General features: G+C 38.6%; 2 protein-coding genes across 5 annotated transcripts in view; both read left to right on the top strand.

Moving 5' to 3' along the window:
- The first annotated feature begins 84 nt into the window (after positions 1 to 84).
- PMS2 (PMS1 homolog 2, mismatch repair system component) lies at positions 85 to 18,269 on the top strand. 4 transcript variants are annotated; one of them, XM_077827868.1, is made up of 15 exons: positions 85 to 239; positions 1,575 to 1,714; positions 2,757 to 2,843; positions 3,738 to 3,840; positions 5,762 to 5,945; positions 6,686 to 6,853; positions 8,646 to 8,743; positions 9,561 to 9,660; positions 10,484 to 10,568; positions 11,073 to 11,225; positions 11,968 to 12,886; positions 13,509 to 13,676; positions 15,565 to 15,665; positions 16,681 to 16,850; positions 17,220 to 18,269. In XM_077827868.1, the coding sequence occupies exons 1-15, from the start codon at positions 85 to 87 to the stop codon at positions 17,358 to 17,360; spliced, it is 2,772 nt and encodes a 923-aa protein (XP_077683994.1). In that variant the 3' UTR covers positions 17,361 to 18,269. The 4 variants fall into 4 exon arrangements, 3 of the variants coding, with proteins under 3 accessions (XP_077683994.1, XP_077683995.1, XP_077683997.1); XR_013347273.1 differs by lacking the exon at positions 17,220 to 18,269 and having other exon boundaries at positions 129 to 239; positions 13,509 to 13,660; positions 16,681 to 16,817; XM_077827869.1 differs by lacking the exons at positions 15,565 to 15,665; positions 16,681 to 16,850; positions 17,220 to 18,269 and adding an exon at positions 14,378 to 14,471 and having other exon boundaries at positions 129 to 239.
- A 2,335-nt stretch (positions 18,270 to 20,604) lies between these two features.
- LOC144271735 (radial spoke head 10 homolog B2-like) overlaps positions 20,605 to 25,648 on the top strand; it is a 34,335-nt gene continuing 29,291 nt past the window's right edge. The window contains exons 1-4 of the mRNA XM_077829309.1: positions 20,605 to 20,861; positions 21,712 to 21,787; positions 22,389 to 22,457; positions 22,918 to 23,091. Coding sequence (XP_077685435.1) covers positions 20,605 to 20,861; positions 21,712 to 21,787; positions 22,389 to 22,457; positions 22,918 to 23,091 — 576 coding nt within the window. The remainder of the gene's footprint in view (positions 20,862 to 21,711; positions 21,788 to 22,388; positions 22,458 to 22,917; positions 23,092 to 25,648) is intronic.

Raw genomic sequence — 25,648 nt, 5'->3', positions numbered from 1 at the left:
CCGATTGGGCAGACCGGTCAGCCAATCAGTAGGCGGGAAAATGGAGCTTGCTTCCGATTGGAGAATATGATTTCCTAGTGGCCAATGATCGCGCGGGGGTGGAGCCTACAGGAGTTGTGCTGCTGTGGGCTCTGTCCTAGGCGGCTTAACGTTGGCGCGCTGCTGGCCTGTGTCCCAGGAGTCCTGCCTGGCCGCCTGCGTGCCGGGAGCAGAGACTCTATGGAGGCCCCGGCACCCTGGTGAGGCCCGTTCCCCGCGGTGGGGGGAGGTGCTCGTGACTAGGAGGCGTCTGAGGGCTCCTCTCCCTGCACCCGGAGGTGGCTTCATCTTCCCCTCGGGGGTGGCGCGCGCGGGGCCCTCCTCCGGCGGCGCGCGGCCGTGCCGTGCTCCCACTATGCCCTTTGGCACCCTAAAGCTGCATCAGCCAGTCAGACTAACACACTAAGGGGGGAGATGAGAGAGGGCTATAAAATCATGACTGGTGTGGAGACAGTAAATAAGAAAATGTTATTTACTCCTTCTCAGAACACAGGAACTAGAGGGTACCCAATGAAATTAATAGGCAGCAGGTTTAAAACAAACAAAAGGAAGTATTTCTTCACCTCAGGCACAGTCAACCTGTGGAACTCCTTGCCAGAGGATGTTGTGAAGGACAAGACTATAGCAGAGTTCAAAAAAGAAAGGTCCATCAATAGCTATTAGCTAGGATGGGCATGGATGGTGTCTAGTCTCTATTTGCCAGAAGCTGGGCATGAGTGACAGGGGATGGATCCCTTGATGATTACCTGTTCTGTTCATTCCCTCTGGAGCACCTGGCATTGGCCGCTGTCGGAAGATGGGATACTGGGCTAGATAGACCTTTGTTCTGACCCAGTGTGGCTGTTCTTATGTAGATGCTTGGTATGTCTACAGAATTACTTTTTTTGTCAATGTAGTTAATCCATCTCCATTAGTGGCAGTAGATAGATCAGTATAAGATTTTTTCCATTGACACAGGTGTTTCTACTTTGGGGTTAGGTTGACCTAACTATGGTGATCATGTGGTGAAATTTTTCACAGCCCTGAGTCAATCTAATTATTTAGCGCTGGTCTACCGTAGAAACTTATATCAGTATAGCAACATCTCTGAGGGTGTGAAAAATCCACACCCCTAAGAGACATAGCTATACTGACCTAACCCCCCCAGCATAGACAGTGCTAGGTTGACAGAAGAATTCTTCTGTTGATCTAGCTACCAACTCTCAGGGAGGCAGATTACCTCTATGGATGGGAGAAGCCTTCCTGTTGGTGTAGGTAGTGTTGCTGAAGCTGTGCTGCTGTAAATGTTTTAAATATAGACATACCCTTTGTCTGTGGTAGGCTAGTGCAGGGTCCATTCACAGCCTAGCTTGCCGCAAACTAAATGTTTGCGCTGACAAGCCCTAACACTCATGAGACTGCACTGTAGCTGGCAGCCTCTACTTACTTGGTTCTTAACTGTGTGTTTTTAGTTGCCATAATTGCGGTGAGGGAAGTAGTACTGAATGATAGCAACCTTTTTCACATCTAATTCTTAATCGCTTTTTTTCTTTTAGTGCACAGCCTGCTAAAGCCATCAAGCCTATAGATCATAAATCAGTTCACCAGATCTGTTCAGGACAGGTTGTACTGAATCTAGGCACTGCAGTGAAGGAATTGGTGGAAAACGGTGTAGATGCTGGAGCTACTAATATTGGTAAACTTGTTATTTTAATTTCATGTGAGACTAACACTTGGTACTCATATACTGCTTTGTAACTTCTGAGTGCTCTGCACCTGCAAACAGTTCAGGACAAATGCTTTGCATTTGACCAGGTATGTTTATAGCCATTTTACAGATGGGAAAACTAAGGCATAGAGCACTTGGGGTCCCAGTTCTACAGTTGGATCTGTGGAGGCTGTACTACTTTATTTCCATGGCTGGGTCCAAAGTAGAGTTGCCCAATGTTATCTAAAATTAACGGGATTACTATTGTGTAAAGTTAAGCATAGGCATAAAAGTTTGCGGGATTAGACCTGTTTTGGAAGCTTGCTGCAGCATGTCCTACACTGCTAGAAAACCAAATGTAATCAGAATCTGACATGGAATCCAGCCTAGTTACCACCATTTGATGGCTGTTCAGTGGACTATCAGAAATTAGTTTGGTTTAAGTCTAGTTCCCAATGGACAAGTTTCCGCATCACAAAAATTACAGCCGTAATTAACGTTAACTGATACTCTCATCAGAGATACAAGGTGAGGTAATATCTTTTATGGACTAACTTCTGCTGGTGAAAAAGACAAGCTACACAGAGCTCTTCTTCAAGTCTCTGCAAGGAGGCCAGGGATCTGGATGGAGATGGAGACTCAACTATTAGTGTATCATGTGTGAAGTGCTTCCTCCATGTTAGAGTTCAGACATGTTAACAAAGCAGCATGAGGAAGCTTGTGTTGCTGCTTATTCTTAACCTCTTCCAAGAAATAGAGGATTTTAGGGTCCAGGCTGGCAACTTTTATGAGCAGAAGACTCTAATACATGCATGAAAATTTAAAAAAATTGAGCTAATCTAGCAGAAAGTACAGGGTTGATTTGGAATTGAATAACTTAACTCTTGAAAGCTGTGAATCTTGTTTAATTTGATTCAGAAAACAAATGGCTGTTGAAGAGTTTACAATGCATTATTGACTTTGTGATGCTATACATTCTAAATATTGCTCATGAACACTGAATGAAAACAATCTTTTTTACAATTTTTAGACCTAAAGCTTAAAGATTATGGAACAGATCTAATAGAAGTTTCAGATAATGGTTGTGGAGTAGAGGAAGAAAACTTTGAGGGCTTAAGTAAGTTAAATTCTTCACAATTTATGTTTGTTCTAAATGTCTGAGAATATTTATATTATGTATAAACTGTGATTTATCTGTCAAACTGATAACTGCAGTGAGAAAACCACTTCTTTCTTATAAAATTCAAGTTTAATCTCTTTAAGATGTTACTTAACCTTTCTAGAATGACACATGTTCCTGCAAGAGTTGTGGTAAAACTAGTTTTATTATCCATCCTGGTGTCATTATGATTATGGTACGTACACATGTGAAGACCAGAACCTAATTATGCCTTAGAGTGGGGTGAACAGTGTGTGTGTGTGTGTGTAGGGGGGGAATTGTTGCATATGCTTATTCAGAGTCTCAAGGAAATTTTGATTCAGCTGTGTTCATTACTCTTTCATGTTCACTTTCTTTAAAAGTTCAAGCAGTCACATTTTACAAGTATAACTATTAATGAAAAATGAATTTGAAGCTTGAATATTTGCTGAAAGCGAGCTTGAAATTGTATATTTGACGGTAAAATTTTCAATTTGTAGATTTTAAGTCATCCAAACAGGAAGCAGAAACAATACTATGTGACTTATGTAACTAACCAACACTTCAAAAATGGCAAATATTCTCAACAAACCGTTTGCAAAGGATCTGCAGACTAAAATTTATTTACTGAAGGCATAAATAATTTGGAATTACATTGGAGAATTTTGCAGATTATTTGCAAGCAGAAAACGGGGGCAAAAATAGTGAATAGTTGGTTAATTATCTACTTGACTCTGCTATAGTTACATAAAAGATAGTATAAGCATCAAAGTTTTCTGTTTCTTTGGGAAGATACAAAATATACCTTCATACATCAATGTCATTTTGGAAAGATATGATACAATTACACATATTTTAAATACATTTTTCCAGCTCTGAAATATTATACTTCCAAGATACAAGATTTCTCTGATCTAATGCATGTTGGAACATTTGGATTTCGAGGTGAAGCTCTGAGTTCACTGTGTGCGTTAAGGTAATAATATTGTCCTTTATTAGTTATTAATGAAACAAGACTTTGGAAACTTGTAATTGGGTTATTTCTCAACTAAACAAGAACCCAATTATTTGTTTTTCTCCTTTATTATCTTATTTTTTAACTGGGTAAATTTGTTGGAATTAAGATCTCTTTGCAATACAAAAATAACAGTTTAATTAATGTATTAATTAAATTATTAATTTATTAAATTGTTAAATTATTACTTACAATATTTAATTTATTAATGATCCAGACCCAGCAAATCTGGACAGGATTAAATTGTGTTATAACTTGGTTAAAAACAAGTTTACCTTGATATAGTAATCTGCCCAGTTTAAAGAATATTTTTGTAACGCGGTTACAATGCACGTGGATGAGACCAAACTCTGCTGGGTCTCATGTTATTCAGTTGAGCTGCAACCAAATTAACAATTGTTAAAATGTATTGTTTTGTTTTGTATAGATATTCTATGGAATATATGTTCAGGGACAATCCATTTAAGCGGTGATTTTTCTTCTTACCACAAATAACTATAACTTTAAATGGAAAATCCAATAAGTAGTACAATGTTAGAACAGCAGTAGCTATGGTTAGGTGGAAGGTTGTCAATTTTTAAAGCATCCCTATATAGTAAAGTGCTGAAGGCGTATAGAAGTGCATTCCTGAATCCGGGCCTACATTAAGAAAAAAAAAAGACCGTTCATACTCTAATTGCAAAAAACCCCAAGATGTCCTTTGGCTCTTTTAATGTGCAGTATCCTTCATTGTAAATACAGTGATTTATCATGTAAATGTAACAAATTAGTGGAGGCTTCTGCAATTATTGAAGACTGAGTATCTTGACTCCTGCAGTTATAACAGTTAGATATTTATTGTGATCTCCCAGCATCCAGAGACACTTTAATTGTGAATAACCTCCTATTAACTTAGAAGCGGTCAACTTTCACAATCTACAGGAATCTATTGAAATATGTAGGACTCAGCAAAGCATTCTGTATAAACCTACATGGCTGAATAAATTGATCCAAATATCAGTGATTGATGAAATAATGTTTTGAAATTGACATAGATTTATCCCAAACTGCAAAGACTGCCTGAATCCATTCAGCATCCACAATCCTTTTTAGCTGTAAGTTCTGTATAAAGGAAACAAATTGTTCAGGTAACACATAACTGATGCCCTGATTCTCCAAAGAGATATGCACTTCCTTAACATGAAGCATCTGATTAGTCTTATTAAACTCACAATTTTAAAGTTAAGCACATACATAAGGTTTTGCAAGGGCTATGTTTTGCAATGCATTTTGATCCTCAGGTGCTGTGCAAAGGCAAAGTAATATTCTTCAAACATTTGCTTTTTTGTAGTTTGTAACTCTTTAAAACTTTGTTTTATGATTTCTCTTGAATTGGCTGCGTGTTGGAAATAAGTGCAGTGTTCCCATACAGTCTTGTGCATCACAAATATTACAGTGTTTTGTGATTGCATTAGAAAAGTAGTATCCAAATAGCATGAAATCAAAATCAAAAGCCCAACATCATGGTCTATCTACAAGATGTATGTAAGGGATAAAAACTTAGATTTTTGCATTGTAACTAGGAAAATTAGGAAGGTCTGCAAAGTGTTGTTTGTGTTTTTATGAATACTCTTGGTTAAAAATCTTGAAGGGGAAGTGAAATTTGCTTCTTAGCGAACTTATTTGTGGTACGAAGTTTCAATCCAGAACAAATATTTATCTATTAGAAATTGTTACAAAAGGGAGTTAATAATGTAAACTCTGATTTAACCTTAATTAAAGTTGTGTGAATGGTGCTGGCATAATGTGAATAGAAATACCTGAAGTTTTCGGTACTGTAGACGGGATAAAGAAAAGCTACTGTTTAATTAATAATCCTATTGCCTCTTTTTCCCTCTTCCAGTGATGTTACCATTTTTACTTGTCACAAATCTGCAAAGGTTGGAACTCGTCTGGTATTTGATCACAATGGAAAAATTACTCAGAAAACTCCTTACCCACGACAACAGGGAACAACTGTTAGCGTGCAGCAATTGTTTTATACCTTGCCAGTGCGGCACAAGGAATTTCAACGAAATATTAAAAAGGTTTAGTGACCTGGAAATTCTGCTTTTAAAAAATGTGATAACCTGCAAATCTAAACCTTGTAAAAATAAATACATATAATTTAAATCATTCTTTCCTTTATATCTTGGTATACCTTAGTGCTAGAGAGAGTTGATTAGCTCAGACATTTTATTCTAGAACTTTATCTCTTTCAACATAAGTAATAAGATGTGGTCTAAGATTCTTCTCTTTTCAATCTAATTTCTCATTAGTGGTACTAACATTTACTTTAAGTGTTGGTTTGATGCATCTAAATCTTGCATACTTTTTCATCTATCGACTCTATATTTACATTATAATATTATACAGATCTTTGTGAAATAATAAAACGGACTCTCCCTTTTGCCTTTCTTACGTATTTTACACAGATTTTATGTAGAACTACATTAACAAAACTTTCAAATTTGAGAAAGAAAGCAAGATAGGAATGAGCATTGCATAATTAAAATTTGAAAATGTAGTGTTTTAAATTACCTACTTAATATATATCTTGTAAATATGGTTTAATCTTCCTCTTATTTTTTGCATGTAAAAATCAAACTGTTTGCAGGGTTTCTGGAAGTTGTAGCTGAATCTCAGAATAAAGCTATACAACCCGGTTTGGAAGTGAGGAAAAAAATGTGATGTACGCAAAGATAGACATTTTAAAATGTCTAAATAGGATAGCCTATTAATGTGTTTTCTGTTTCATAAAAATATTCAATTTTTGTTTCTTTAATAGGAATATGCAAAAATGGTCCAAATATTACAAGCATACTGTATCATTTCAACGGGAGTTCGAATTAACTGCACCAATCAGGTTGGCCAAGGGAAAAAACACTCAGTGGTGTGTACCACTGGAAGCTGTAGTCTAAAGGAAAACATTGGAGCAATATTTGGGCAAAAACAGGTAATACTGTAGGAAAGGGAGAAAAAGCAGCTGCAAGAATATGCTAAAATCTAATTAAATACAGTATGAGTAAAGATGCTGTATAAACCATTATGCAGGAAGCTGTCTTAAGGTATAGGAGGAAGGGTGTAATAATCATTGTGCTCTAGCACACCCTATAGTTTGAATAGGAGAGTGCAGTTTCCACAGACTGCTTTTTTTGTTTGTTGTCACAGTTTTACCTTCTTTGCAGAACGAGAGATACAGAATGGTGGGATGAGCGTAAATCTTAATACCTCTGTTGAGACTGGTAAAATTAGTATTCTAATAAGTGCTTGAGAGAGATTAAGCTTGGTTATCTGTTAATTTTTGTGATATATGGACCACAGGTATCCTCTCCAATCCTCAAAAGCATAATTATAAAAATGTTAGCATGGTGTGCTATGGAAGACTCGCTTTGCAGGGTAGAAAGATGTCTGAGTTTTGCAGCCTTTTGCTATGATATTTAGAAGCTTATTCTTTAAAGTTGTGGGCTATCTTCCAAACTGGAATAGCAGTCAGCAGATGTAGACATTTGCAGCTTGATGCTTAATAAATGTTTGCTATAAATAAATCTGTTATAACTATCTCGTGGAAAGAAGTAGAAAAAGGAAGACAAAAGCAGTAAATGCACTCTTGCCCCCAGCCCTATGTCATAGCTATCAAGCATTTTTACTGTATTGGCTGGTGGGGTTGCTAATGAATGATATTGTACTAAGTATCTCCTCCCATTCTGGGGCCCATTTGTGCTATTCCATGCAATGCTCCTAACTCCTGTTCCTCCTGAGAGTGAGTGTCCAGACCAAAATGTAATTGGATGTCCTCCATGGGTCAGCCAACTAAAATGTTAAGTTACATGTATCTATTTATATACTACTGCACCTTTAAGACCAAAGTGCTGAATCAAAAACAGAAAAAAGTATGTGTGTCCTAACTGAGAAACTGCATTAAGATTTGTTTCAGAGTAACAGCCATGTTAGTCTGTGTTCACAAAAAGAAAAGGAGTACTTGTGGCACCTTAGAGACTAACCAATTTATTTGAGCATAAGCTTTGCATCCGATGAAGTGAGCTGTAGCTCACGAAAGCTTATGCTCAAATAAATTGGTTAGTCTCTAAGGTGCCACAAGTACTCCTTTTCTTTTTACATTAAGATTTTTTTATTGAAGAAAATTATATCTGTGTTTCAGGTACCTTGTGTTTCAAATGGGATGTCTTATCAATTGTATTATCATTCATTCAGAACATACAAATTTATCTGATGATGTTGTCTTCTGATATGGCATGAATCTTGATTGGCTCATTTATGGCTGGGAAGTCTGAAGCTGAATAAATAATACTATTTTTTCCATCTTGAATAGGTTTAGTGAGTGAGTGTTGGCATGAAAGGGGGAGCAGAACACTTAACATTGGAGTTGTGTGTCAAATACAGGTTAAGAGGAAGAGTTGTTAGGGATTTATACTTTTGCATGTGCTCTTTAACAGTGTAACTATAACCTGTTGTGTGCTTGAGGGTACTTCCTTCGTTCAGTCTGGCCAGTCATCTTTTAAAAAAATATAATTACCATGTGCCAAGTTGGTTGTGATCCTGACAATAAAACAAGGAACTGAAAAGAAGGCCATAGTTATAATTGTTTAATCAATTATCATCCTTCTGACTGAAGTTAAACTTTAACAAAGGCAAAAATGAATGAAAAACCCACTGACTTTAAATCACTAAAATGATCTTTGATGTTCTTGCACCAAGGAATAGCTATGAATTTAAATTTCTTTCAGTTGCAAAGCCTCATTCCCTTTGTTCAGCTACCTCCTAGTGAAGCTGTTTGTGAAGAATATGGCCTCAACTCCACTGATACGCCACAGAATCTTTATTCGTAAGTGGGAAGCCACTGCTGTCAGAAATGCATTTTAAGATGGTAATTGATTTAAAGGAAATCCAAGGTTTCAGGTGGTTTGCAGTGACTAGAAAACTTAGAAAAGCACAGTTGATACCTATCACATTACAACTGTGGAAATAAGTAATTTAGCTTGTTTTACGTAGTTTGTTTCCATGTTACAACTCAGGATTAAGATGAAACCAGTTAAATGTATGTGGAGAGGGAGGGATGGGGCTAATATTTCTTGGTTTACCCTATTTTTCTGCTGAATTAGTCACCACATGTAGTGTTCTGAATAATTATATATTATGGGTCAAATTGTGCCTTCATTTATGCCTGTACATCATCACTGAAGTCAGTACAATTGCCTGGGTGTAAGACAAGGTAGAATATGGTTCAACTTGAGTAAAGAAGTTCTTTTAAATTAAAAAGTGCAGTTTTTTAGAATTTATAATGGTTAATATACAAGAGATTTGTGAACAGCCATATAAATGCTTGGGTTTACCGTGTCCTCAAAATCAGTGTCACAGTTGACTCTCCTTAAGGCAGAAAAAGCATGAATGCAGCTTTTTCTGAAGTCAGTGAATGCTACTCTTTCAGTTGGCTGGAGAGCTTGCTAGTGGTAAACTATTAGCCTTTGCTAAGCTGGGGTGAGGAGCAAAGCCACATATAGGTATTTACTGAAAACATGTAATAGTTTTGGCTTTTAGTCTGGTCAGAAATGTTCCTCTATAGAACTAGCATTGACTCTTAAAAGTTTCTATTCTTCCTTTCTTCTATTGAGCCCTACCCTTACAATATTAATGTTAAACAGTATTACAGGCTTCGTTTCCCATTGTGATCATGGTGTTGGAAGGAGTACAACAGAGAGACAATTTTTCTTTGTCAATCAGCGACCATGTGACCAATCAAAGGTACAGTTCTTAAGAATATTGCTTATAGTTAGGCTTGGAAGGATTAGATTTTTATCAGTAGAAGCTGGTAACGTTGATTTCATCATACACAAACCAATACAAAAAACTCCATAAAAATAATCAGAATTTACAGATAGGCAAAATAAGAAAAATGTTGCTTGAGAACTTAGTGTCATTTAAAGATATTTACTTCATATATTTTGACAGTTTTGTGTTTTAATGGTTATAAAGCTTTAAGTTTTTAAATCTCAGCTTCCACTCTCCCATAATTGTCTGATCCCCCCCATAACTTTCTGCAAATGTGAAAATTTAAGTAGCTCAAAATCTAAATAAATGCTTAAAACCCCTAATTTTGTATAACTGTGAAAATTTTAATCGATAAAAATTAAAAAATACTTTAAAATAAACATCAATAATATTGTGTCAAAATTTATTTTAAAAAAGCAATTTCTGCCAACCCTGCTCACAGTTACTTGATTTCCTTGTTTCTCTTTTCCAGTTTAGACCTAGTAATTGTTGTTACTACTTCTTTCTTTTGTATTGATCTAGTAAAGGAAAGATATAAATGTCTGGTGGTTGGTCAAAAGAGTCCCAGGAAATGACCAGATTAGAAACTTGTACACATAGGTCTTATCCTACAAATACTTACTCACTTTAGCTTCTTTGTCTACAGTGGGACTATTTGTGTGAGTAAAGGTCTAATAATGTGAATAAGAATTTGCGAGATCATGCTTGAAGTCTGTTTATTACTGCATTAGATAACATGTATCAGTAAAGAATAGAAGTAAGTAATGGTATCACTTGTTCTCTGTGTTCTGTGCAGATTTCCAAAGTTGTGAATGAAGTTTACCACATGTATAATAAGCACCAATATCCATTTATCGTTCTTAACATTTGTGTAGATTCTGGTGAGTTCTTCTAATCAATCTCCATTAACATTTGTAAAATGCTAGAAATAATAAATATGTAACATATGCAATTGCATAGCTTTAGAATCATTGGAGTTTTAAGTAGCTTTTGGACTAACTAGATGAGTACTTATTATTGTGTTGTGAAGATGTTTCTTATCTATCGGAACATGTTCTATTATTGTTTGCACACTAACCAGAAGTAACTTTCTATGCCAGTCTAGACCAGGGTGAAAAAGGCAGTCTGCTGGGTAGAATTAAATATTGTGGAACTTAAAATGTCTTGCTATGCAGAAGCAGTATTTTTCACCACCGTTGCTGGATCTACAGGTAGTTTTGCAGTGTTGTATTTACAGCCATATTATCCATATTACCAGTGGCTTTTGTTTTACTCTGTGAAATAAAGAGGGCAAAAATAAGGGAACTTCAGTCCAAGGATGGAAAGAACAAAAATATAGTATAAGTTAATCTGAAATATAATTAATAGCTTTTCTTTATTTTTAGAGTGTGTTGACATCAATGTAACTCCTGACAAGAGGCAAATTTTACTGCAACAGGAGAAGGTTTTGTTAGCAATTTTAAAGACCTCTCTTGTGGGAATGTTTGGTAGCAGTGTCAACAAACTTAACATCAATCAAAAACTGCTGGATATTACAGGTACATTAATGTTAACTCTGGAAGTCACTGTGGGTGTGGCAGATGTTGGAGAGCTCAGAACGATGAAAAAGATGTATTTTTAAAATTAACTTTCTGATAGCAAATATGCCTACTAATGAAATTGACAAGCTTATTACCAGATTTCTAGTCCACAGTTTGTAGTCAGACTCCAGCAATGCAGAGTATGTTGTCAACATTGATCTGCCATTAGTTTAAAACAAACAAACAAAAAACCCCACTATCACCATATACATACACATCACACAAAAGCTTTTCAGGCTTCCTTTATACATAATAAAAAAGCAGCTTTGGGTGCAAGCCTAGTTTCTTTTTTATATTTTCCTTTGGTTGCCTTTAAGTAAATTTGGTGCTGGCCTATTTGCATCTTGGTAGATGAAGTCCCTTAATTATCCACTGATCAGGTGTAGCACAAGCATTTGTGGTGCCAGATTCCTCACTGCCGTCCATTGGATATGAGATTTATTTAAAAAAAAATAAAAAAAAAAAGCTACTGAACAGCTATCAAATGGTAACAGCTTTCAGCACTGCTAACCAGGGCTACGTTCAATCTGGTGACCCAGAGATTAAGGGTTTGTCTATAGTGGCTTGTTACCAGTCTCTCCCTTTCCATATCCCTTCCCCCAAATGAGTCATTCAGTCCCCCAAATGTTCGATGTTTGTTTTGTTTTTTTAAATTGCATTTAATGAAAATCTACAATTTACTCCATTCATATTTTATTAGGTAACTTCAAAAAGATAGTAGCAGAAGAAACAGAAAAACCTCAAACAGGAATGCTGCTTGATTCTGCAGCCCAGAATCCAAAGAGAGAAGAGAAAAGAGCAATGACTATTGTCAAATTAAGAGAGTCATTCTCTCTCCATCAAATGACAGAGAGCAGCTTTCAGAGCCCTAACAATGTCGGAAATCAACCCAACTCCCCAGGGAAGAGAAAACTTATGTCATTTCTTAACACTTCAAGTCCTGTAAAGAGTCAAGAGTCCATCTCCAGCAAGGAGTCTGAACATTGGAGGCAGATGGACTCAAATACATACTCAGTTACTAGCAGAGATTTGAGGAAGTTAGAAAATGACACAGATTCTGGATGTGGTAGCACATCTGCAGAGTCAAATGTTGGCTTTAGTACTCCAGAAGTTGGTAGCTGCCTCAGCAATGAAAGTGCAGGCAGTTCACCTGAAGAAGAATTCATTATTTCAAAAGAGGAGCTTCAAAGTGTATGTCTTGAAACTGTCGAACTTAGTGAGGAATCATTGGAATATGATGCCAAATTTTCAGGGGTTGAACATGAATTGACCCAAGTGGGTGAACAGAATGAACTGAGTGAGTTACCTCAGCAAGCCAATAGTTTTCCCCCAAATGTGAAGCGTTTTAAAAGTGAGCAAGCTAATTTAAAGGCAGCCAGCTGTCCAGAACTGAGGAGTGCTGAGCACCGTGCATCAGTGCCACACGTTGATGTACCAATTGAAATTAAAAAGAAAACTGTGCCACTTGAGTTCTCTATGAGCTCTTTAGCAGAAAGACTAAAAAGGCTAATACAGCAGCAACAGAAAAAGGCAGAAACACAGAATTATAGAAGATTTAGAGCAAAGATTAGCCCTGGAGACAATAAAACAGCAGAGGATGAATTAAGAAAAGAAATCAGGTATTTTGCACCTTCTTGTTAAGGTATGTTAACCAAATGATAAACAAAGTTGATGAAAAATATAGGTTAACAGTATTTACAAGAGAGCTTTGATCTGCTTGTTAATTTTGGAGATGTAGGTTTATATATGAATGACAAACCTACATTACTGTGTCAGCACCTTTTTGGCAATTTGTTTCATCAGGTAACTCAAGCTTCTGCAAACATATAGGTCCATGTAGAATATGGTAATGTGCATAATAAACAGCTAGTGCCTCACATTTTATAAACTCCTCTTTAGTAATAATCTGGAGTATGTTAAGTGGTGTATCCAAAAAAACACCAAACTTACAATTATTGAGGTATTTCTCTGGTGGTATTCTGCTGAGTGGAGCCCATTATTCATGTTGCCTCTTCTAAAATACTGTAAAGTTTGGGGGTGGAGAAGCTTTGGAGATGGACTGAGTCAGATGGGGACTGGACAGTGAGGGTCTGAGACACAGATATTCTTGACAGTAAATATTTTGGTTGTCAGTGGTGTAGAGAGGCCTATCCCTTCCTATTGAAAAGGAGGCAGATAGCTCTAAAATCTTTACATGTGAGTTATAGTTTATAATCTGTTTGTTTGTTTTTCTATATACAGTAAAGAGATGTTTGCAAAAATGGAAATCATAGGTCAGTTCAATTTAGGGTTTATAGTAGCCAAGCTGAACTCTGATCTCTTCATAATTGACCAACATGCTACTGATGAAAAATACAACTTTGAGATGTTACAACAGCACAACATTCTCCAAGGTCAGAAGCTGATAGCGTAAGTGTCTTTAGTGTGTTACTATTAACATTGGTTTGAAACAGCTGGAACCTAGTATAGTAAATGGGTGTAGTGAAACTCCACTTCCAGTGAAGTAGATTGTAATGCTCTGGAACTTTCAAGTACAGTTTTAGTCATATTGAACTTCTGTATGATGGGTTGGACCCCCCCCCCACCCTTCGGGGATGCCATCTGATGTCCTGGGGTTTCATGAGCTGCACCTGTTCCACCAGCCTGGATTCCCTCTCCCTGTTTTGCTGAATTAGGCTCTCCGGCCTCTTGCGGCACACATACGCAGGTAGGTTCACACCCAGCTGCAGACACAGACTGAAGTCAGCTCTGTGTGAGGGGATTCACCCAGCACTCATGTCCTCACCCCTTTTGGGGAATAAACCCAAAATAATACTGTCTTGCACTGTATAAAAAGAGTGCAAGCTCATAAAAATTCACCTTCTCCCTCAATATGAAGAGAGATATGCACAACTTCTTGCCCCCACCCCCAGTTAGACATTGCACAAACTGGGTTTAATAATAAACAAAACAAATTTATTAACTATAAAAGGCAGATTTTAAGTGATTATAAGGGATAGCAAACAGAACAAAGCAGATTACTGAGCAAATAAAACAAAACACGCATACTAAGCTTAAGATCTCAGAGACCGGTTTCAAGAAGTAATTTCTCACTGTAAATGTTGTTTTAGGTAAGTTGCAGAGTTCCAGTAGAGTTCTAGTTATTTCTTCTTACAGACTGGACTCCTGTCTCTGTCTGGTCTCACCCCTGCCTTTTCTTTCAGGTTAGTTCCTTTGTCCCTTCAGGTTTTCAGCAGTCCTTCTTGGGTAGGCAATGGAGGAGAGTCCAAATTAACCTCCTCCCCAGCCTTAAAAGGGATTTTCCTAAGGGGGGAAACCTTTGTTTGATCCCCATCCCCCTACAGATGAAAAGTACCAGCAGTGTCCAAGGTGGTATTTTGTATCAGGTGTTCTTATCTCCTGACCTGGTAGTGTCTCAGGAAGGAGAGAGATTAGTATCTTCACAGTCTTATTGTTTCTTCCTAATGGCCCATCAAGGCTGTGACGGCCGGTTGTCTGGTGGGTATCAAAATGTTGTAAATAACTTGAGAAAAGCCTTGAAGCTTAAGGGACAAGTTTAGCTGAAGATTAGTGCAGAATCTTAAGTAAATACGTCAAGAAAGAAACATTTGGTATGAACATTTTATAGAAAAGTCTCGCTGGAATCTGACAGAAGAGAAGTGTGCATGAGGAAAGGAGAGTTTTAGGCTTCAATACATTAAAGCACTTAAGCACATACTTAAAATATAAGCATGCGTGTAAGTACTTTGCTGAATTGGAATATAGGACCAGATTCAAAGTCCTCAGAGTCAGAGTCTGTCCATTGAACTCATTTGCCTTTGGTCAGGCCTTTAGAGAGGATAAGGCAAGCCAAATGCCAGTACTGTGTTTCTGCAGTTCTCAAAATTTTTAAATTCTCCTGAAGTAGGCTTTATAGCAGTTGTCATGGCTTGACAGTTGCAGAACCAAATTTCTGCTGCATTTCAGACTTGGTCACTCTGTATTAGAATTTTGGAATTTTATAAGCTTAATGCAATGTTTCACAGGAATTTTAATAATCATACTTATGTAGCACCTTACATATTCAAAATGTGTTATCGGTATTAATTCCTACAACACTCTTTAAGATAGGCCAGGCTCACTCTTAGAAGTGCTGAACATAAACCTGGGTAAAACCCAGAGAAACTATGGGGACATGGTTAAGGACATAGTGCCTAAGTGTCAGAGCCAGGATTTAATTGTTTTTAATTCTGTTGTCATATTACACAACTTTGTAATTTGGTTTAAAATATATATTTATTTTTTTCCTCTCTCGTAGGCCACAAAATCTTAATTTAACTGCTGTAAATGAAACTATAATGATTGAAAACTTGGAGATATTTAGAAAAAATGGGTTTGATTTTGTCATTGATGAAGATGGTAAGTTTGGATCCAGAATCACTGGAACTAGAAAAGTTTACAGTTTTCTTCTTCTCGCTCAGTAAACGAGATTAAGTTGATAGAACTTGTCAGTAGTATTGCAAAATAAGGTCTTAAATACTGACTTGCCATATTCAATGCATACTGTTTTTCTTTTATGATTCTTGAAAATATTTAATGCAAAATTATAGAATGCATATTTGTTTAAGAAATTGGATTGATAAAGAATTATATAGACTCCTCCAGTAATTCTTCTTAGCATGTGGTAGTGACCTAACAGACCCCATTGCCACTCTAAGAGATATTGAGTTTATTCTTCTTGCATTGCATCAGTAAAACCCTTGTTTTATATGTAACAGGGTTACATATAGGCAAACAAATGATCTGATAGAGAAGGGAACTAACAGTTGGGATTACTGGGTTCTCTTTTTGGCCCTAGTACTAATTTGCTTTGTGGTTTTGGGCAAATCACTTAATAGCTAAGTGCTTAATTTTTTATCTGTAAAAATGGGGATAATACTTGTTTATCTCAGAGTATCAGAACAAAAAGCACTATGTTGTGTAAAGTATTGTGTGCCGTAGAGGAAAATGTCTGTTATCCCTTGTGGCATTTTTCAAGAACATACAGGCCATGCCATTCACCATTATACATTTTTAAATTTCAGAAATCTTCAAGGGTTGGTTGTTATTTTGTTTTTGCCAAAAATAGCCATGGTAATTAGATTTTGTTTGTAAAAGTTTGATGATTATTTTTAGTTACACAACTTCAAAAAAAACTTTAGACAGTCAGCTCTTTCAAGCTGTCCAGTTTTTAAAATGTTAGAATTTTTGTAAAATTAGAAAATCTCTCAAAAGACTGTTCGCTAATTAAATTTTAGTACTCACATAGGGATCATTATGGATTGACTTATGGAAGGAGCATGTTTAATTTTTTACTTGTTTGTCAAACAATAAACAAAATGAAATATTCACTTGCATTGATAAACTATCTTGCTTTTAAAAAAAAATCTTTCAGCTCCTGTAACTGAAAGGGTTAAGTTGATTTCCTTGCCAACAAGCAAAAATTGGACTTTTGGTCCACAGGACATAGAGGAGTTGATCTTCATGTTAAGTGATTGCCCAGGAGTCATGTGCAGGCCCTCTAGGGTCAGACAGATGTTTGCGTCTCGAGCTTGTAGAAAATCTGTAAGTGTTGCATTTTATGTATATTTACTAGTATACACTGTATATTTAATTGGACTGTATGTTGCTAGTGGATTTTGACACCTAACACTCTTGGTCCTGATCCTGCTCTTTTGTTCCAGTGTAAATCAAGAGTAACTTCACTGAAGTCTCTAATTAGACCAGTTCTAGTACAGCTAAGGGCAGAATTAGGCCCTTTGTATATGGTCTTAAATGAGATTTTGATTGTCCTGTAGGTCTCTTTATTTTAATGTCTTGCACAGTATCTTGTCTGCTGCTGTAATAGGAGAAGTACAGCTTTTGTGAGCAATTTGCCATGAGGGAGAAAGAGAAAATATCATTGTTAAACTTTGTTTGCATTTTTGTTCACAGGTGATGATTGGAACTGCACTTACTGTAAATGAGATGAAGAAACTGATCACCCACATGGGTGAGATTGAGCATCCTTGGAACTGTCCCCATGGAAGGCCAACTATGAGGCACATAGCCAATTTAGATATGATTTCTCAATAATAGCAGCCCCTTGCGTGTATTTTATTCGTGTTTTTTACTGTTAATTCATTGGCAATGTTATTAATCCACTTCTTTTTGAATTACAGATTTTATCATAAAACTTTTTTATTTTGTCAAAGAAGTGACAGTTTTAGCCATCATTTTGCATATTTAAATGTTACCTGAACAACACAGGCATCCTGTAATCTTTCTTTATTACTCCTATATAAAGACATACCAGAATTTACTTGTAAATACATTCCTTTTGTCATGGCTGGCCCTGCATATTACTTTTTTTTTTTTTTTTGATAGCTGAGATTTAAAAAATAAACTCTTTTATATGGAAGTTCAAAACTTTAGGTGAACACTCTTTATAGAGACTGTATTATGGTATGACAAAGTAAAATTATATATCTTAGGCTATAGTGCCTCTTGTGTAACCGTTTCAGATAAATCACATTTGATGTATAGGTGAAAGTATTAAATCATATTTTCTCTTTTCACTATTAATTGCAATTCAGTGTTAAGGTTTTTCTGATGTTTAGTAGTGAGAAACATTAAACACTGGTATTAAGGAGAGGATGGTATGAATTGTGGACCTCTGACATCTGCCTCTGCCTCTTAAGCAGCATCTTACTGAGCCTTACTCCATAAACATTCTTTCAAGAAAATATTCCTTTTCTGAGAATGAAAGCAAGCAACCATCTATCTGACCCCCTACCACCAATGGAAAGGAATAAGTAAGGACATTCTAAAATTAGGAGCTTCTTTCACTATAGAAACAAAGCAGTTGTTATATTGGTTACTTTGGAGCCAGGAGGCCAAATCCTGGGCTTATTGAAAGTCAATGGCAAAACTCTGACCCTCCGATGAAGTGAGCTGTAGCTCATGAAAGTTTATGCTCAAATAAATTTGTTAGTCTCTAAGGTGCCACAAGTCCTCCTGTTCTTTTTGCAGATACAGACTAAAACGGCTGCTACTCTGAAACCAAGAAAATAGTGTTTTTGTTTACAGCGGTGTGCTAGTACACAGATATCTGTTATATTTATAGAGGAGGATGTTTGCAACCTTGCTTTTGTCCTTGCCAATGGATAGCACGTGGGAATGCAAGGTAGAAGAAGTGCATTCTCTTTGTGGCTATATTATTGAATTGTGTGAAGCTGAGCAGAATCTACTTAAATCTACCTCTGTTCCTTAGTTTCCCAGCATGTGATGTGGGCATGATGCGGTACCACGAATAAGTACTATGAGCTTTTCAGGGTAAGCAGTGAACAGTTTAAAGGGGGGAGAATATAATCCATCCAACCTTCATCCAAAAGGCAGGTTGGGGGTTAGAGCCAGGTTCCTTTACTGTAAAACTTCAGGCCTCCTGCCCTGTATTGCAGAAATAATCTAAAACCATCAGGGTAGTGTAAGCAAATCAAAAGGAAATGTGGGACCACTAGAAGAAAAATACCTCCCCTGGCGCCTGCCTGGCACCAGCTGTGCTGCAGTCTCTGGGGTAGAAAAAAACGTGCCTCCGCAGCTGCCCTGGGCATTGCAGCCAGCTGGCAGACAGAGGCGGCGGGGCACCTAGGGAGGGGCAGTTCCGCAGCGGCAGGCTGGGGCGTGGCCACGCCAGCAGCAGGCCGGGGCCGCTGTCGTAGGCCCGCCCGCCGGAGGGGGTTGTACTGTCCCGGTACTTGAAGGAGGGGGAAGTGGGCGGCGGTCCCTTTAAGATGACGAGCGAGTGGCGTTCTGCCCTGCGGGCGGTTACTATGGTTACAGCGCCGGACGTAGGACGCTGTGGCAGGAGCTGGAGGGACGGGCGCCGAAACCCCCTCCGCTTTGCCCAGAGGCGGCCCCGGGCGGTGGCCGGAACGCTGGGGACTGAGCAGGGGGGCCCTGGCTTCCCGCTGGGTGGTGGGCGGCCGAGCCAGCGTGGAGGGGAGCCCGGAGCGTCGTGCTGCCCGGCCAGCCGTGCTGGGGGCTGCTGCACGCTGAGCGCGCCCGCCAGAGAGGCGCGGGCGCAGCTGTTCCTGGGCATCCCGTCATAATTTTCCTTCCCGGTTTGTTGTGGGTGCGGGAGGACGGAGAATCGAGTGACGATACAGTCGCCTCAGGTGTCGTGGCTGAATTGCCATCTCCTTCCAGAGAAGTTTTCTAGCTTGGAGAAATTAGTCTCCGGAATCTCCACACCCCGCTAGCTGTAACAGAACCGCAGGAGGTTTGTAATTGTGTTCAGTCCACCACCATCGTTTTAACTAATATAATTTTACACTTGCTTTAACCAAATACCCGTGGGGGTTTAATGAGTGGGTTTTTAATCCCCCCCCCACCGAATCATTCCTACCTAATAGAGTGTGTAATATTACCGCCTTACAGAATCAGGAATACTAAGCCATGAAGATTTAACCACAAAACAATGGAGTCATGATTCTAGACAACCACATTGTTCCGTGGTTTTCACATAATCCTTTGGGGTCACAAATATGTGGTGGCATTACTTTATTTCCATAAACTGTCATGTTGTCTGTTATAGATATCAGGTTAATCTGTAACCCATTATTTTCCCAAAGAGTATTGGAATCTAGTGCGTTCCTGCCACCCTCATTTCCCTAGAACAGTGGCTCTCACCCTTTCCACATACTGTATCCCTTTCAAAACTCTGATTTGTCTTGTATATCCCAAGTTACACTTCACTTTAAAACTACCTGGTTATACAATCAGATATAAAAATACAAAAGTGTCACAGCACACTGTTATTAAAAAAATGCTTACTTATTTTTACCATATAATTATAAAATAAATTAATTGGAATATAAATATTTACTTACATTTCAGTGTATAGTATATAGAGCAGTATAAACAAGTAATTGTATGAAATTTTAGTTTGTGCTGACTTCGCTAGTGCTTCTTATGTAGCCTGTTTGAAAGCTAGGCAAATATCTAGGTGAGTTGATGTACCCATGGAAGACCTATATGTACCCCAGGGCACCCCTGGTTGAGAACCACTGCCCTAGAAGCTGATGAAATATCTAACACTTTTACTTGGAATACTTTTAGGAAATTGGTGCCATTACCATACAGCAATAAAACTTTAAAAATATTATTTGGGGGGCAATGAGGGAGGAGAAATCAGATTTTTATCATGTTTGCTTTTTATGTTTTCTTTTCAGTTAAATGAGTTCAGATTTTGAAAACTAAACCTCTGACGTAAAAAATAGGCAAAAGAAGCTAAAGCCTTTTGTTCAGAAAAACATAGCTTTGAGGCAATTCAGTGGCAATGGCTAAAGATAAGAAGAAAGATGGCAAAAAAACAGAAAAGTTGGCACCTGCCCCTCCTCCCGCACCTGAGACTTCATTTGAAGGTATTTCTTCAGTTCAGCCATCATATGTCCAGACATCATTGAATCAAGCGGAGGAAGCACAAGCAAGCCCTTTAGAATCCAAAGAAGAATCAAAAGAGGTGGAAGAACCTCTGATCCAAGAAGCAGCTCAGTATTATGAGGAGCCTATTCTCACTCAACTTATTGTAGAAAAGTATGTTTAAAAACATGTCAGTTTAGTTAAAAACACATCCACTAGCTGAGGATTTACGATTTAAGTACCTGTGGTGTGCTTGGTATTATACAAAACATACTCATGGACACGGCTCCTGCCTTGTGGAGTTTACAGTCTAAAAGGCAGATAGACATCAGACACAAATGCACTTGCAAGACAAAGGGTAGTGGTAACTTAGGATGTATGTGTATGCACAAAGTCGCCTGCTCCATTTAAGACCCACTGTGTGGTAGAACACCAGCAGACTGGCTGTGCAAGGGGTGTTGACATAAATTACTGAAAAGGGAGTGCCCATGGGGATTGGTCCACATGATTATAGTTCAAGTGGCCTTAATACCCCATAATAGCAGTGCTCATCATGGATGGAGAGCTGCATTGCAGCTCTGTGCCCTGGCTCTAGAATCTTGCTTCCCCATCTCATTTACACTTCACTTGCATAAAGCCTGATTCCTCTTGCTTTATTTGGGTAAAATGAATTTCACTGTAAGTGTACATGCAGTTTTCTATATAAAGTGAATACACTAGTGTAATTACATAATATTTGGTGCTGCTTAACATTTAGGGTGCGGTGCATAATGTGCATGGGGGTGCCCACTTCCTGCCAGTACTTTGGTCATGAAAGGGGAGCAAGCCTGATGTTCCACCCAGTAGCAAGATACAGTATATGCTTTCACCCCACCTATTCCAGAATGGGAGCTAACAGGTGCTAACAATGTAATTTGGCTTTTGTCAGAAAATACTGGTAATAGTCATCATTTTTTAACTTCTGTTGTTTCTGGCTTACTTGTAGTGATTTGATTATTTCATCCTTAGTTTGTTTTCTTTGTAGCTATGAAGGAGAAAAAGTCCATGGATTATATGATGGAGAAGGTGTAGCGCATTTTCAGGGAGGAAATACATACAGAGTGAGTAGATCAGCATTCTGTTTATGGGTACATCTGTGGCAAGGCACTAAGGGTACGACTTTGCAGCCTTTGGTAGCAAGGCTCCAAGCCTGGGTCAACAGACTTGGGCTTGCGGGGTTTGTGCTACAGCACTAAAAGTAGCTGCATAGATGTTGCAGCTCAGGCCCTGAAGCCTCGGGAGGGGGGGTTTCATGGGCTGCAGTGCCTGAGTTCCAGCCTGAGCTACAAGGTCTACACAGCTATTTTTAGTGTGGAAGCACAAGCCCTGTGAGCTTGAGTCTGTTGACCCAGGATTGGAGGCTTGCTGCTGCTTGCTGTGTAAATGTATCCAAAATGTAATGGGACAAATTCTTCCCCTGGAAGAGGACATACTGCTACTCCCTTTGACTTCATTGGGAACCGCACAGCTAAAATTTATGTGTATTGAATAGTGGATTCCGTAGTTTCTAAGGACTGCAGACATTCAAAACTTAGTTCTTTTAATGCTGATAGTTAGAGGGGTTTTAATTAAAACATGTTACTTCTCCTCAAACTACTTAATAGCTATAGATGTAAGTTGTGATACAGCAATAAAAACAATAGTATGTGTATTATTTTGAAGGGCATGTTTTCCGAAGGACTCATGCATGGACACGGGACTTATGCATGGGCTGATGGAGTGAAGTATGAGGTAAAGTGCAAAGTAAATAATTTTAAAGTATCATGCAGCTAATTACATCTATACATGCAATTTATAGGAAAGCATGTAGGTTAGATGATTGCAGGTTGCAACAGAGGCTGTGTATTAAATTTAAAGAACACCCAAAATGTAACTAGAGTTAGTTTGTGTTTTTCTTGTTTGTGCACTGTGAACAGGTGCCTTTCCCAGCTTGCTCTACAAACACAGGGCATGCACTGTAAAGTCCAAACTTGCCTACTTCCTGTGGTTTGGCTTTTTTTTTAAAAAAATCAACAATAAGATAACATACGGTGCAACTCAGAACTTCTCCTTGGGCCTGGCTGCTCCGAGGGCCCCTCCTTTAGGACAGCTCAGCCCACACCCTAGATACCCTAGATACTCTCTCCTGCAAAGGTAACGAGTACTGCTGTCTCACTTGAGCGAGTAATCAATTTATAATTTAATCTCTTAGGGGAACTTTGTTAAGAATGTTCAGATGTATAATGGCCGTTACACATGGCCTGATGGCAGCATGTATGAAGGAGAGGTGAAGAATGGAGTCAGGCATGGCTTTGGCATGTACAAGTGTGGCACCCATCCAGTTTCATACATTGGCCAATGGTGTGAAGGCAAAAGACATGGAAAGGTAAATAAGAAAAGCACTGATGAAAGTATCATCTGGACCAGTGGCATCTAAGATGAAAGTCAATACAGAGGGCTAGCACAGGGCTTCTGCATCACTTATGTGGGGAACTTAAGTGGAACTCAATTGGTACATAAGCCTTGAATTATCCTAATGAAATATCTCTGATGGAGCATATGTTAATTAAAATTAGTGGTCCTGGTGGTGCAAGGCCTTCTTTTGTATTAAAAGGGATAATTTGTGGCAACACCCCAACTTTCTGCTTTAATATTAACTAGTAAATATATATGTTACCTGCCCTTCTAGGAATCTCTAATTAGATGGTCACCAAGCTGATCAAGAGGTGAAGAACCAGAGGCTGTTTCCTAAATAGTGGCAATAATGGCACAAAATACTTTGCTGAAAGAGCAGTTAGCCAAATCCTGCTCCTTAAATGTGCTGAAGATAATAGCTTAAGTATGCTAATAATAATTATGACAATAGCTAAGTCTTTAGTCTAAGTACTGTGGGATTAGCATGCAGGCCTAAATTTTCAAAAAAGCTAGTGATTTTGTGTGTCCAACTTCAGATACCTTAAACTGGCCTTATTGTAAGAGGTGAAAATCAGCACTTTCTGAAAATCAGGCCTTTTTAAGATGTTTCAAGTTGGGCACCAATAAGTTGAGGCACCCAAAATCACTAGTCACTTCTGAAAATTTAGGCCCTTGCACGTCATCTCTAAGGGGCACTTGAATAGCAGAGACTGCTCTAGCTGTTTACCAACAGGCCAATCTGGACGCTCACTTCTGTATGGCTGTGGAGTTTTTGGTCTATCATAATCATACTTCTTGAGGGTGTTACAACAATGTATTAGTGGATGTTTGTACAGAGTTTGAAATATGTAAAGCTCTATAAGGACTACATTTTATTATTTATTTATTATCCAACCTTCCAGAATGTTGTCCCTGTTTCTGCTCAGTCATGAGCAATGAGAATCTTTGAGTATCAGATGTGCCTCAGAATCCTTTATGACATTTGTCATGTTGCCTCATTTGAAGCACGTCTGTAACTGGTACAAAGGATTCTGGGGTACATTTGAGATCTGTTATTAAAAGTACCTATTGCAGATAACTGAGCAGACCAGAAACACCATAATGGAGGAAGAAATGACACTGATAGAACTGTCCAGAGAAAGAAAACAGAACAATTAAGGCAGCATCCCAGTTGTGTCCTTTGCCTTCTGAAGGATGCCATTGCAGAGCTGGCTCTAGAAGTTAATGTGGAACTCTGGATGAGTCAGAGTATAGCTGCTCTCTCTGTCTGCTTACTATAGTTAATAGATTCTGAGGTCAGAAGGGACCACAGTGATCATTTAGTCTGACCTCCTGCATAACACGGGCCATACGACTTCATTCAAAACTCAAAACGCTTTAGTGGCACTGATGAATGATCTCCTCCTGTCAGTGGACAGAGGACAGATGTCCATTCTCATCCTCCTGGGCCTGTCTGCAATAGTCAACAGACAATGAGGTACTGCTGTCTCACGTGAGAGAGGTTGCAGGGGCCAAGGATCATGTGCTGATATGGTTTGAGTTCTCCCTGGAGGACTCAAACCGTGTAGTGATGGGGAAACTGCACCTCCAGCCACTAGTCCTCTTGCTTGTGGAGTCCCAGAAGGATAATTTCTCTCTCTACAGTCCTTTTCAACATCTACATGCAATCACTAGGTGAAGTGGTCAGATATCAGGAACTCAGGTGCCAGCAATATCTAGATGACACACAGCTGTACCTATTCTTCACCACATACAACTACACCACTACCACCAAGATGGCCTTCAATTCATGAAGAACAGCCAGCTGAAGCTGAACCCACGCAAGACAAGTGATGCTGGTGGGTAGAGGAAAGCATTTGGAAGAGCCCGTAGCCATGGTGTAATCTCTTTTGGTTGAAGATACACACCCACAAATAGTCAATTTGGTCTGTAGTCTAGGAATACTCTTGGGTTACTTGCTGATGCTGCACTCTCACATAGTAGCATCTACAAGTAATGCTTTCTGTCATCTCCAGTTGGCTAGGAGACTGGCAGATGATGATCTGACCTCTGTTATTCATGCCTTACTCACTTCTCGGCTGGATTACAGCAGTGTGACAAACCTGGGCATGAAGTTTTCAGCACATAGGAACTCCAACTAGTGCAGAACCGTACAGAGTGTCTCCTCCACAACATAGGTCACTGCAAACACATCAGACCTGTCCTTCACTTTCTATGCTGGCTTCCTACAGAATTTTGAATTAAGTTCAAGGTCTTGGTCCTTATCTTGAAGGCGCTCCATGGCCTGGGCCCAAGATATTTAAACAATGCCTAAAGCTCTGGGATGCAGACCATAGTCTCTTCGAGCACAGTGGAACTCTTTGAGTAAGAGTAGAGCTTGTCTGTGTGGGAGACAGAACTTTCTTGGTAGCTGTGGAATGAACTCCCCCAGGAACTAAGGATCATTGTTTTGCTCCAAGCAAAACCTTTGACCTTGCCTTCTCTAACATAAATCATAGTAACACATGTTTAAAAAAAAAAAAAACCCT

The sequence above is a fragment of the Eretmochelys imbricata genome, chromosome 10 (assembly GCF_965152235.1).
Source record: "Eretmochelys imbricata isolate rEreImb1 chromosome 10, rEreImb1.hap1, whole genome shotgun sequence".
Lineage (NCBI taxonomy): Eukaryota > Metazoa > Chordata > Testudines > Cheloniidae > Eretmochelys > Eretmochelys imbricata.
This window is presented reverse-complemented; position numbering and strand designations above follow the sequence as displayed.

What these genes read in the sequence shown, in the direction of transcription:
- PMS2 (XM_077827868.1), top strand. Translation starts at nt 85, where the DNA reads ATGATCGCGCGGGGGTGGAGCCTACAGGAGTTGTGCTGCTGTGGGCTC. An exon ending in TGCTGGAGCTACTAATATTG is followed by an intron (nt 1,715 to 2,756) that starts GTAAACTTGTTA and finishes TACAATTTTTAG; the next exon opens with ACCTAAAGCTTAAAGATTAT. An exon ending in CAAGGTCAGAAGCTGATAGC is followed by an intron (nt 13,677 to 15,564) that starts GTAAGTGTCTTT and finishes CCTCTCTCGTAG; the next exon opens with GCCACAAAATCTTAATTTAA.